The 12,930-nt window shown below is 49.1% G+C and overlaps 1 protein-coding gene across 1 annotated transcript in view; it reads left to right on the plus strand.

The window, feature by feature from the left end:
- Positions 1-12,930, plus strand: part of FAM169A (family with sequence similarity 169 member A) — a 288,635-nt gene that overhangs the window by 72,952 nt on the left and 202,753 nt on the right. Inside the window, exon 6 of the mRNA XM_030193277.1 lies at positions 4,304-4,483. Coding sequence (XP_030049137.1) covers positions 4,304-4,483 — 180 coding nt within the window. The remainder of the gene's footprint in view (positions 1-4,303; positions 4,484-12,930) is intronic.

Raw genomic sequence — 12,930 nt, forward strand, 5'->3', positions numbered from 1 at the left:
AGGATAAACCTAAGCATTTTACCTATTATTCAGCATCTTCACTAAACAGCAATTTATCCCTGAAAGGGAGAAAGCTTCCTTAAGCAGAATTTGGATGCTGCATCTGTGGACCAATGGTGAAGCCATAAAAAACACCAAGCAGTCACCAACAGAGCTGTAGTATGAGCTAAACCTTTCACTAGGTTATAAAAGGCATCAGCCATATATTCCAGGCCTACCTCCAGATTGGCAGCATGATCTTTCTGGTCTCTCTTTTCCCAGGAATACAACACATGATTATCTCGAACACCTCAAGTGAAGCAGGGCATGTGTTGGTGGATGCTCTCGTCCAGTCTCAGCAAGAAAAAATCCTCCTTTGCTCATATCAGACTTGGGCAGTTGTTACCACAGATGCCAGTCTATTTAGCTGGGGTGGGGGGTGCATCTAATATAGTAACATAGTAGATGACGACAGATAAAGACCTGTACGGTCCATCCAGTGGTGGGGAAGCAGCAACTCTAAAAGTGCATTCCACAAGAGGAGCAGCTACCTCTTGGGAAGAGCTTCAAGCAGTCTCTCCTCTGGATTTCTGTGAGGTGGCTACATAGTTTTCTTTACATTTGTTTTCTAAGCACTGTAGGCTGGCAAAAGTCTTTTGGGACTTGATACTGTGAGACCAGCCCAAGGTTCCCGATCTGCACAGTTCAATCTTACAGAGCCAAATTGTGGTGCAGAAGTGAAAGACATCTTGTTTCTGATGCAGCTCTGTAAATAGTAGGACAAGGAGAATAGGTGGTGAACTCCCAAGTACATTAGTTGCATGAGAGTGACAGATGAGAGAGAGACGGGGAAGGGTTTGAGAGAGTAATTAAAAGCTGGTGGGAGTATATGAAAGAGAGACTAGGTGAAGGCTAGTGGGAGTATATGAGAGAGGGGCTGGGTGAAAGCTGTTGAGGCGTTTATGGTAGTTTTTATTTTAGTTAGGATTATTTATTTATTTATTATTTGTTTCATTTCACTTTTAGGAGCATGTCATTAATATCCCATACTTCGGAGGACACAGGAAAAATAAGAGTTTTGGTGTGGTTTTTTTTTTTTTCTGTCATTCTGTGATATGACATGGGAAATGTTGTTGACATTTCTCTAGTTTCAAACACATGCACACCTCTATTGGGTATGGATCTAATATTGCCTTAGACTCACATTCACTTCTGCAATTACCATATGAGAAATGAGAGGGAGATATCAGTGGTCTAGAGAGAAAGGGTAGGTCAAAGGTCTGCATTTTGGGAGGGAAAGGCTCGGTCAGTAGGTCTCCCTCATGCTGAATGGCGACTAAATATCTTTTCCTTATCCTGCTAGACCAATCTAGACAAGTGGGTTATGCTGCCCAACTATCATAGGGAGAGAGTACTCAGCTTTCAGTGACATCACTGGCATAAGAGGTGATATAGCCTTGAAACTCTCTAGTATTTCTCAGCCTCCAGCAGATAGTGCAGCTTGAGCTGGTACAGCAGGATTCTTTGAGACATATTCTCCCTAGGGTGCAGTCCATGGCCTGTGGGCCCCGTAGTTTCCTGTAGCCAGTGTTGGCTTCTAGGGATTGGTCCATGGACCCTTCTCTGATGGAGCCCAGGGGTCTCCCAGACCCTCTGCAGCCCCCAAGACTCAGCCTACAGGCGTTTGCCTGGAGGGGCTGGGCCAGTAGAGGTCTCACAGGCTGGCGTTTGCTTGGAGGGCTGGCTGGCAGAGGTATCATGGGCCCTTTCACAAGTGATTCTGCTGGAAAGGAGAATAAGTGGTGGTAGATGCATGGCACAGGGGCTTCCTGTGGTCCTCGCAAGAGGAGCGTGTCTGCTACATTTTGGAGCTACACCTCCCCCCTTCTCTCTATCACCCCTGCCTCTTTCTCTGTCTGCCATCTACCTGCCCCCTTCCCACTCCTTATGCTACTTTGGGGTCCAGGGCCCATGTTTATAAAACAAAAACAAAAAAACCCCAGTATGGGCCCTTTTAAGGGATGAGGGGACTGCTTCTTGCAGGTGGTAAGATGGTCCTGGTTCCAATGGAGAAGGTGTCTAGTGAGATGGCATCAGGATCCTGCAGGTTAGTCCAATGGTGAGGAAGAGGTGGCTTGGGCCAGCCGGAGATGGATTCCCTTAAGGTTTCTTGGATGGGATAACAGCTACCTGGAAATGCTGCTGAACTCTTAAAAGTCCTGAGCCATGATGGTTCACAGTTATTAAAGCAGCAGCCTGAAACATGCCATTTCATGTGCAACTTTTATTATAAAACATTAACCTAGATCAGGAACATCAGTTTATTATGGCTAGGAATTGCCCCACTCCCCACGCCACTCCAAAGCTTGCACAAATTGGAGGGAAAAGGTATTCTCAAAAAGGCTAAACAATAAAGTTGCTGGAGGTACACCATTTGTTGGATTCAAATGCTGGTAATACTCAGAGACAAGGGACAGCCAATAGAAAAGTCCCATAGGGCATGGGGAAACAGGGGCATGTGCTTAGGAAGAGCCTATGACAGAGCACTGCAGGAAGACTAAAAAGATTTGTAGTCCAAAGGTACTTCCTGCCTTAAGGGCCCAAGCACTGTAAACTGTTACAGGCAGTGCAATCTGATATAAACAATGTCCAACATATAAACAGGAAACCTGCCTCCATGTAAATGGGGGCAGATCATATTCCATACTATACCTGGTCTTAGATTAGAGTCTGTTGCCTAATTAAGGAGGAGTGGCCTAATAGTGCAGTGGGCTCTGATCCTGGCTACCTGGGTTCAATTCCCACTGCAACTCCTTGTGACCTTGGGCAAGTCACTTAACCCTCCATTGCCCCAGGTACAAAAACTTAGTTTGTGAACCCTCTAGGGACAGAGAAAGTATCTGCATATATGTGTACAGCGCTTCCTACATCTAGTAGCGATATAGAAATGATTAGTAGTACTAGTAGTAGTAGTAGATTCTAGGCTTATGATCAAGGTCTCATTCATTGGAGGGCTTGTAGAGAAGTTTTGCTCAATTTTTGGCCTTGTGGGCTTTTTCCTCTGCATATTTTGGCTTCTTGGATGCACAAAGTAGTTGGGGAGAACTCTGGCAGGCCTCCCGAACATTGTTCAGATCCTTTGTGGAGCCCTACCTATGTCCCATTTTCTTCCTTCGGCTCTACAGCTGAGTCTTAATGATACTGTTAGAATCATCTCTCTTTGGTGAGGTTGGCACCCTTCAGGTCCTCCTTTGGGTAGTCTTTTGGGTGTCAATTTGCTCAGCCTTTCTGGGTGTCGATTTCCTCACTGGATAGAGCCCTCTTAATAGGGCTCTGTTCTGGGTCTACCTGGTTGTTCAGTAATGTTGTGTCCACGCCTGATTTCCTAGCTTTAGGGTGTGGCCTCAGTTTAGTGATTAGTTGTTAATCATTTGATTCCCTGCAAAGGGATTGTGTATAGGGGTTGCCTCAATTTTCTATAAGTCTGTCCCTTCTCTTTAGTTGGCCAATTCATGTTTGCCCCACTTGGCAGACTACAGCAGAGCAGTACCAGTTGTGTTGGCTGAGTGGTCTAGGAAGCTTTTGGATTGTGGCTGTTTGTTGTTTGAGGGGTTCAGCAGCTGTAGAGCTGTAGGCTTCCTCGATGGTAGCATGCCTTCAAGTAAGGTCTACGGTGGTAGTGCATGGGACTCTGGGTGGTATGCCCTCTTAGACATCACTGTTCCCATATTGGAGCATTGCAGTGGGGCTGCTCAAGGTAAAATCATATTGCCTTGCATAGTTGGCATGCAACAAGGCCAGGTCTTCCACCTGGGGTTCTCAAAGCTTTGGTACATGTTATTTGACTAGACTGGTGTAGAAGAATTATAAGGAAGATGAAATTTGTTCTTACCTGCTAATTTCTATTCTTTTAATTCTTCTAAACCAGTCCAAGATCCATCTGTGAAGAATTATAGGATGTTTTTTTTTGTTTGTTTTTTAACTTTTGTCCTCCTCCAGTGGTTGAATTCTCAGAATTTCTGCAGGGAATTCTCAGGAACATGGTCTGTCATCAGGTGGATGTGCATTTTGGTTAATGACCTGTTAACGATATGGTCAAATGTTTTTCAGATCTGCTTTGTCAATTGTATACTGGCAAGTTCCAGGGCTGCACCACTTGTTATGCTATTGATGGTGTCGCTGAAAGCTCAGTGTTTCTGGGTTTTCATGTACAGGTTGGGGAGCATAACTTACTCTTCTGGACTGGTCTAGTAGGATTCAAGAAAAAAAATTAATGAAAGAACAAATTTCACTGTGCTCTAATCTGCACTTTTTATGGTTACAGGAAGCATGTGCAGCTCCTATCTCACCCAAAATTATCAGCTTCCTGTACTAGACACAATGTGTGTAAGAAAGAGGCATCATGGGAAAGATTTTGAACTACAGATGTTGGAGGATTTTGTGGATTCTTTTACAGAAGATGCACTCGGCCTGAGATACCCACTTTCATCATGCATGCATACAGGTACTATAATATATAACCTGTATTGGTTAGAATGTTTCTAAAAGATGCTTTAAATCATTAAATATTTACTCCAAATTCCATACAAACCCAAATCTTTTTTATATTGGCTATCGGGCTTATTTTCGAACGAGAAGGACACCCATCTTTCGACACAAATCGGAAGATGGGCATCCTTCTTACAGTGTCGCCCAAATCGGCATAATCGAAAGCCGTTCCTTGTCATCAAGCAGATGAAGCCATTACGTATGGGTTATGTCCATCAACCAGCAGGGGAGATAGAGAGCACTCAAACTTTCACAGTGCCCTCTTGGCCAGCTAGCTCCACTGCCTCTTCAGTATTCTCTATCTCCCCTAGCAGGGTGGCTGCAGCTTGTTCGAGCTCCAGAAAAATCTGCCGGGAGGTGGTTCCTGGCTTGCCAGTTGTTAACCGGGGTGTTGGAGGCTATAGCAGCTTCACTTTAAAGGCACATAGGTTAGCCCTTTCCCTGCCTTACCCATACCTCTGTGGATGTGGACATATTGCCTTGCTTTCCCTGTCCTTACCCACCAACAGTGGATGCAGGCATGTAGGTTCGTCCTTTCCCTGCCTTTCCCACTCTTCTGAGCCTCAGGAGTCTTCAGTACCTCTGCTTTCCTCACAGCTTAAAAAAAAAAAAAAAAAAATTGCGTCGCATTTTTAAACACAGAGACGCTGGAACAGAGGTTTTTGACCTGATTTTCAGCAGGATCGTAGTTGTACACTAGATCCTTTGAGGTAAGAGTGTTTTCCAACTCCTCCGGGGTGGGCCCGCGATCGGGGCGATTTTGGCGCGAAACCGCCATTTTGGATTTTACCGCCGTTTTTTCGGCGATGGCTGTGGAAAATGTAAAGCGCTGTTCCACTTGTGGCAAGCGCAAATCAGCAGCAGGGCTCTGTAAATCGTGTTGTACTGGCGTAGGAGCCGGCCCGAGCATGGCGAGCGATGTTGCTTCCCGCTCTGAGCTGGCAGCGGGCGCCATTTTGCTTACACCGCATGGCGCGGCCTCCGTGGACACGGAGAGACCTGAGCCGGGTGGGGCACCTCGAGATGAGGTTATTTCAGGAGTGGCTAGCACCGGACAGGATTTGGGTGCCCAGGGTGAGATTTTTTCCCCGGATTTTGTGCTTTTGCTGCATAAAGCATACATGATGAAAAGAGCCCTTCCTCAAGGGTCGCCTGAGGCTCCTCTGATTGCCCCACCGATGGATTCTGGCCTGGGACTGCCCAGTGAGGTTTTTTTCCTGGATGCTTGGCCTAAAGATAAGCGCAGAAGGGTTAATTCCCCTTCAGATTGTGGTGCACCTTTTTCCCCCCCGTGGTCGGGGTGTGAGGATTCGGAGAACTCTGACAGACGTTCTTGGTCTGAGGAACCAGAGTCAGGTGCGGATTTACCACAGGATCTGGATGATCCCTCCGCGGTGAGGATTTTCCACCGTGATGAGCTGCCAGCGCTTATTTCAGATACTCTGCAGGCTCTCTCGATTGAAGATCCTGACAGTGGCATGGCCTCCATCCTAGAGCGTGTTTCGGCTCAGTGGGCTGACCCCGAGGGACCTTTGAGAGTTTCCAGGGCTATGGGGCAGTTATACCCTCTGCGTGAGGGACATATGGCTCGTTTTCAAATGCCTACAGTGGATGCCCTAGTCACTGCGGTGACAAAGAGAACTACCCTCCCTGTTGAAGGAGGTGTTGCCCTGAAGGATGTTCAAGACCGTAGGCTGGAAACAGCATTGAAATGGTCCTTTGAAATTGCAGGTCTCACTGTTCGGGCGTCTGCATGCAGCTGTTATGCTGTTAGAGCCTGCCTAGCTTGGCTGCAACAGGCAGTGGCTCAGCCCGGAGATGGAGCGGAGCCCTTCTTGGATGTGGCTCCGCGGATGGAGGTGGCCTTGTCCTTTCTGGCTGATGCTCTTTATGACCTTGTCAGAGCTTCGGCTAAACAAATGGCAGTAGCAGTGGCGGCTCGCCGTTGTCTGTGGCTACGACACTGGGCAGCGGACATGGCCTCTAAGCAAAGGTTGGTGAAGTTGCCTTTTCAAGGACTTCTCCTATTTGGTGAGGAGTTAGAGAAAATTGTGAAAGGCCTGGGTGATCCAAAACCCCAGCGCTTGCCTGAAGATAGGCAGAGGCCTTCCTCTAAGGGCCAGGCGGTCCACTCCTCGTACTGACCTCGCTTCCGTGAAGCTATTAGGTACCGCCCGGGGCGTTCTGCTGGGTTCACTTCACGTGCCCGTGGTCAGCAGAGGAACTCCTTTCGCTCAGACAAGCGTTCCGCAGCTGGTGGCTCAAGACCAGGAGTTCAGGGGCGACCCTCTCAATGATGGTGCGCCAGCCCTCTCCTCGATGCCTGTCATCGGAGGACGGCTTTCCCTCTTTGTCGAGGAGTGGGCCGAGATTTCCTCAGATCAGTGGGTTCTGGACCTGATCAGAGATGGATACAGAATAGAATTCAACGCCCCAGTAAGAGACGTGTTTGTGGAGTCCCGATGCGGTTCTGCCGTCAAACGGGCGGCGGTGGAGGAGATTTTACGAGGTCTGATTCAGTTAGGGGCAGTGACCCCGGTGCCTCCCGCCGAGCAAGGCTGCGGCCGATACTCCATCTACTTTGTGGTGCCGCGAAAAGGTGGGTCCTTTCGCCCTATTCTGGACTTAAAAGAAGTGAACAAGTCCCTGAGAGTGCGTCTTTGCGGCGGTTCAGCCAGGAGAGTTTCTCACGTCTCTAGACCTGAAAGAAGCTTACTTGCACATACCGATTTGGCCCCCGCACCAGAAGTTTCTGAGGTTTGCGGTGTTGGGAAAACATTTCCAGTTCAGGGCCTCGCCTTTTGGCCTCGCCACAGCTCCCCGAACCTTTTCGAAGGTAATGGTGGTAGTAGCTGCTTTTCTCAGGCGAGAAGGTATCAGGGTTCACCCATACCTAGACGACTGGCTCATCAGAGCAGACTCTGCAACAGAGAGCTTACAAGCTACAGCCAGAGTGGTCTCAGTACTGCAATCTCTAGGCTGGGTCGTCAATATGGCCAAAAGTCACCTGTCCCCTTCACAATCTCTAGAGTTTTTGGGGGCCAGGTTCGACACAGTCTCGGGCTATGTGTTCCTACCCGAGCCAAGGTGGTGCAAGCTTCAGAATCAGGTCCGTCTGCTCCTGAGGATGCCCCACCCGCGAGCCTGGGACATTGTCCAGCTGCTGGGATCGATGACAGCCACGATGGAAGTGGTACCCTGAGCGAGAGCGCACCTGAGACCTCTACAGTATTCCCTCCTCCGGAGATGGTCTCCTTTTTCTCAGGATTACCAATGCAGACTTACTTGGCTCCCTGCGGCCTGACTCAGCATGGAGTGGTGGCTCTCGGACAGCATGCTGCGGCGAGGAATGTCGCTGACGCTCCCCGTTTGGTGCCTAGTGTTAACAGATGCCAGCCTGAAGGGCTGGGGCGCACACTGCAAGGGGAAGCATGCCCAGGGTCTGTGGACACCCGAGGAGTCGGAGTGGTCCATCAACTGCCTAGAGTTGAAAGCGGTGTTTCAGGCGCTTCTGACCTTTCAAGTGACCCTGGAAGGATTGGCTGTCAGAGTGATGTCGGACAACACGACAACGGTGGCCTATATAAATCGACAAGGTGGAACAAGGTGCAGAGCACTAGCCGCGCAGGCCGAACAGATTTGCCACTGGGCCGAGCTGCATCTTCAGTGTCTGTCGGCAGCTCATATTGCAGGTCAGAGCAATGTGCAGGCCGATTATCTGAGCAGGCATCAGATCGATCCAGCAGAATGGAATCTGGCAGACGAAGTATTCCTGCAGATCTGTGCCAAATGGGGCAAGCCCGTGATGGATCTAATGGCGACAAGTGCCAATACCAAAGTCCCGTGCTTCTTCAGCAGACGGAGAGATCCTCGCTCGGCGGGGTTGGATGCCTTGGCTCAACCCTGGCCTCCGGGTCTACTTTATGTGTTTCCCCCATGGCCCTTGATAGGGCGCCTGCTCTTGCGGATTCGGCTGCACCCATGAGAAGTGGTCCTCATCGCCCCGGATTGGCCAAGGAGACCTTGGTATGCAGACCTCCGACAGATGCTCCTGGAGGCTCCTCTGCCGTTACCTCTGGTACCGAACCTGTGACTCAGGGACCGGTAGCCATGGAGGACGCCGGCCGCTTTGGTCTTACGGCATGGCTATTGAGAGGGCGCAATTGAGGGATAAAGGTTATTCCAATAAAGTTATTTCCACTCTCCTGCAAGGCCGCAAGCGGTCCACTTCCGTGGCTTATGCCAGGATTTGGTGCCTGTTGAGTCTTGGTGTGCTTCCAGAGCCATTGCTCCAATGCGGGCTCCTGTCTCGCCGATTCTGGACTTTTTGCAGGAAGGTGTACAAAAAGGCTTGGCCTATAATTCCCTGCGGGTGCAGGTGGCAGCGTTGGCCTCCCTTCGTGGTAAGGTGGAAGGCGTGTCTTTGGCTACTCACCCAGATGTTGCACGGTTTCTTAGAGGGGTGCTTTGGCTCCGACCTCCAGTGCGAGCACCCTGTCCAGCTTGGAACCTGGGGCTAGTTTTGAAAACCCTGCAGGCATCTCCTTTTGAGCCGCTTCGGCGAGCATCGGAGAAAGATTTGACACTGAAGGCCGTTTTTCTGGTGGCCATTACCTCGGCGAGACGGGTGTCAGAGCTCCAGGCGCTGTCCTGTAGAGACCCATTTCTGCAATTTTCAGAGTCCGGAGTCACGGTTCGGACCGTGCCTTCCTTTATGCCTAAGGTGGTTTCAGCCTTTCACCTAAACCAGCCTATTTTCTTGCCCTCTTTTTCAGAGGAAGAGTTTCCAGAATCTTTTGGGCAGCTGCACCTTTTGGATGTGTGCAGGACTCTGCTGCAGTATCTGCGAGTTACTAACTCTTTCAGGACTTCTGATCATCTGTTTGTTTTGCTATCCGGTTCTCGCAGAGGGTCTCCAGCGTCTAAAGCCACTATTGCCCGCTGGCTCAAAGAAACTATCTTTTCAGCTTATCTGCTGGCCGGCAGGGTTCCGCCTGTAGCCTTTAAGGCACATTCTACTAGAGCGATTTCTTCCTCTTGGGCTGAAATTGGAGCACTCTCTCTTCAAGAGATATGCAGTGCAGCAACATGGGCTTCTAAGCTCTCCTTTGCCCGACATTACAGGCTGGATGTGGCTGCCAGGAGGGATGGGCATTTTGGTGCACAAGTGCTAGCGCGTGGTGTGGCTTGTTCCCACCCTATATAGGGATTGCTTTGTTACATCCCATACGTAATGGCTTCATCTGCTTGATGACAAGGAAGGGAAAATTAGGTTCTTACCTTGGTAATTTTCTTTCCTTTAGTCATAGCAGATGAAGCCATGAGCCCTCCCTCTATGATTGTCTGTGTGCTGTGAATCTGTTTTTCAGGTTCTGTTCTAATTTCCTGAAGTTCCTTCCTTGGGAGAAAGTTGGAAAACAATCTTCAGGATTCATGTTCAGTTTAAATTTAGGAGGATGTGTTCATTCCCTCCAGCATGTTTTTTTTTTTGGAGGATGTGTTGATTCTCTCCAGGAGGCGCGTGTGTTTCTCTCCAGTTCTATAAATAGGAGGATGAGTTCATTCCCTCCAGCGTGTTGGGAGGATGTGTGATTCCCTCCAGGAGGCGCGTGTGTTCCCCTCCACTTACAGTGGTGGAAATAAGTATTTGATCCCTTGCTGATTTTGTAAGTTTGCCCACTGACAAAGACATGAGCAGCCCATAATTGAAGGGTAGGTTATTGGTAACAGTGAGAGATAGCACATCACAAATTAAATCCGGAAAATCACATTGTGGAAAGTATATGAATTTATTTGCATTCTGCAGAGGGAAATAAGTATTTGATCCCCCACCAACCAGTAAGAGATCTGGCCCCTACAGACCAGGTAGATGCTCCAAATCAACTCGTTACCTGCATGACAGACAGCTGTCGGCAATGGTCACCTGTATGAAAGACACCTGTCCACAGACTCAGTGAATCAGTCAGACTCTAACCGCTACAAAATGGCCAAGAGCAAGGAGCTGTCTAAGGATGTCAGGGACAAGATCATACACCTGCACAAGGCTGGAATGGGCTACAAAACCATCAGTAAGACGCTGGGCGAGAAGGAGACAACTGTTGGTGCCATAGTAAGAAAATGGAAGAAGTACAAAATGACTGTCAATCGACAAAGATCTGGGCTCCACGCAAAATCTCACCTCGTGGGGTATCCTTGATCATGAGGAAGGTTAGAAATCAGCCTACAACTACAAGGGGGGAACTTGTCAATGATCTCAAGGCAGCTGGGACCACTGTCACCACAAAAACCATTGGTAACACATTACGACATAACGGATTGCAATCCTGCAGTGCCCGCAAGGTCCCCCTGCTCCGGAAGGCACATGTGACGGCCCGTCTGAAGTTTGCCAGTGAACACCTGGATGATGCCGAGAGTGATTGGGAGAAGGTGCTGTGGTCAGATGAGACCAAAATTGAGCTCTTTGGCATGAACTCAACTCGCCGTGTTTGGAGGAAGAGAAATGCTGCCTATGACCCAAAGAACACCGTCCCCACTGTCAAGCATGGAGGTGGAAATGTTATGTTTTGGGGGTGTTTCTCTGCTAAGGGCACAGGACTACTTCACCGCATCAATGGGAGAATGGATGGGGCCATGTACCGTACAATTCTGAGTGACAACCTCCTTCCCTCCGCCAGGGCCTTAAAAATGGGTCGTGGCTGGGTCTTCCAGCACGACAATGACCCAAAACATACAGCCAAGGCAACAAAGGAGTGGCTCAGGAAGAAGCACATTAGGGTCATGGAGTGGCCTAGCCAGTCACCAGACCTTAATCCCATTGAAAACTTATGGAGGGAGCTGAAGCTGCGAGTTGCCAAGCGACAGCCCAGAACTCTTAATGATTTAGAGATGATCTGCAAAGAGGAGTGGACCAAAATTCCTCCTGACATGTGTGCAAACCTCATCATCAACTACAGAAGACGTCTGACCGCTGTGCTTGCCAACAAGGGTTTTGCCACCAAGTATTAGGTCTTGTTTGCCAGAGGGATTAAATACTTATTTCCCTCTGCAGAATGCAAATAAATTCATATACTTTCCACAATGTGATTTTCCGGATTTAATTTGTGATGTGCTATCTCTCACTGTTACCAATAACCTACCCTTCAATTATGGGCTGCTCATGTCTTTGTCAGTGGGCAAACTTACAAAATCAGCAAGGGATCAAATACTTATTTCCACCACTGTATATAATAAGGAGGATGAGTTTATTCCCTCCAGGAGGATGTGCATTCCCTCCTTTATGAGTTCATGCCCTTGTGATGGGCCATCGTTCGCTGTGAGGAAAGCTCTTGTGATTCCCATTGCGGTTTGCCATACTGCTTTGGAAGCTTCAAATACTGAAGAGGCAGTGGAGCTAGCTGGCCAAGAGGGCACTGTGAAAGTTTGAGTGCTCTCTATCTCCCCTGCTGGTTGATGGACATAACCCATACGTAATGGCTTCATCTGCTATGACTAAAGGAAAGAAAATTACCAAGGTAAGAACCTAATTTTCCCATTTTGTGCGTCCCCAACTGCACTCCGTCGCAGGGACGACCAAAGTTCATGGGGGCGTGTCGGAGGCGTAGCAAAGGTGGGACGGGCGTGCCTAACACATGGGCGTCCTTGACCCATTATGGGAAAAAAGAGGGCATCACTGACAAGCACTTGGTCCATTTTTTCTTACGAGCAAGGCACAAAAAGGTGCTCGAACTGACCAGATGACCACCGGAGAGAATCGGGAACCACCTCCCCTTACTCCCACAGTGGTCACTAACCCCTTCCCACCCTCAAAAAAAATCTTTAAAAATCTTTTGTGCCAGCCTCAAATGACATACTCAGGTCCATCACAGCAGTATGTAGGTCCCTGGAGCAGTTTTAGTGGGTGCAGTGCACTTCAGCCAGGCGGACCCAGGCCCCCCCCCCTACCTGTTACACTTGTGGTGGTAACTGTGAGCCCTCCATAAGCCACCAGAAACCCACTGTACCCACATCTAGGTGCCCCCCTTCACTCGTAAGGGCTGTGGTAGTGGTGTACAGTGGTGGGTAGTGGGTTTTGGAGGGCTGAGCACACAAGATAAGGGAGCTGTGTTCCTGGGAGCAATTTCTGAAGTCCACGGCAGTGCCCCCTAGGGTGCCCGGTTGGTGTCCTGGCATGTCAGGGGGACCAGTGCACTACGAATGCTGGCTCCTCCCACGACCAAAGGGCTTGCATTTGGTCGTTTCTGAGATGGGAATCCTTAGTTTCCGTTATCACCAAAAATCAAAACAACCAAGTCAAGGGACGACCATCTCTAAGGATGACCTAAATTTCAAGATTTGGGCGTCCCCGACCGTATTATCGAAACGAAAGATGGACGTCCATCTTGTTTTGATAATATGGGTTTCCCC

Source organism: Microcaecilia unicolor, chromosome 2 (genome assembly GCF_901765095.1).
Source record: "Microcaecilia unicolor chromosome 2, aMicUni1.1, whole genome shotgun sequence".
Classification (NCBI taxonomy): Eukaryota; Metazoa; Chordata; class Amphibia; order Gymnophiona; family Siphonopidae; genus Microcaecilia; species Microcaecilia unicolor.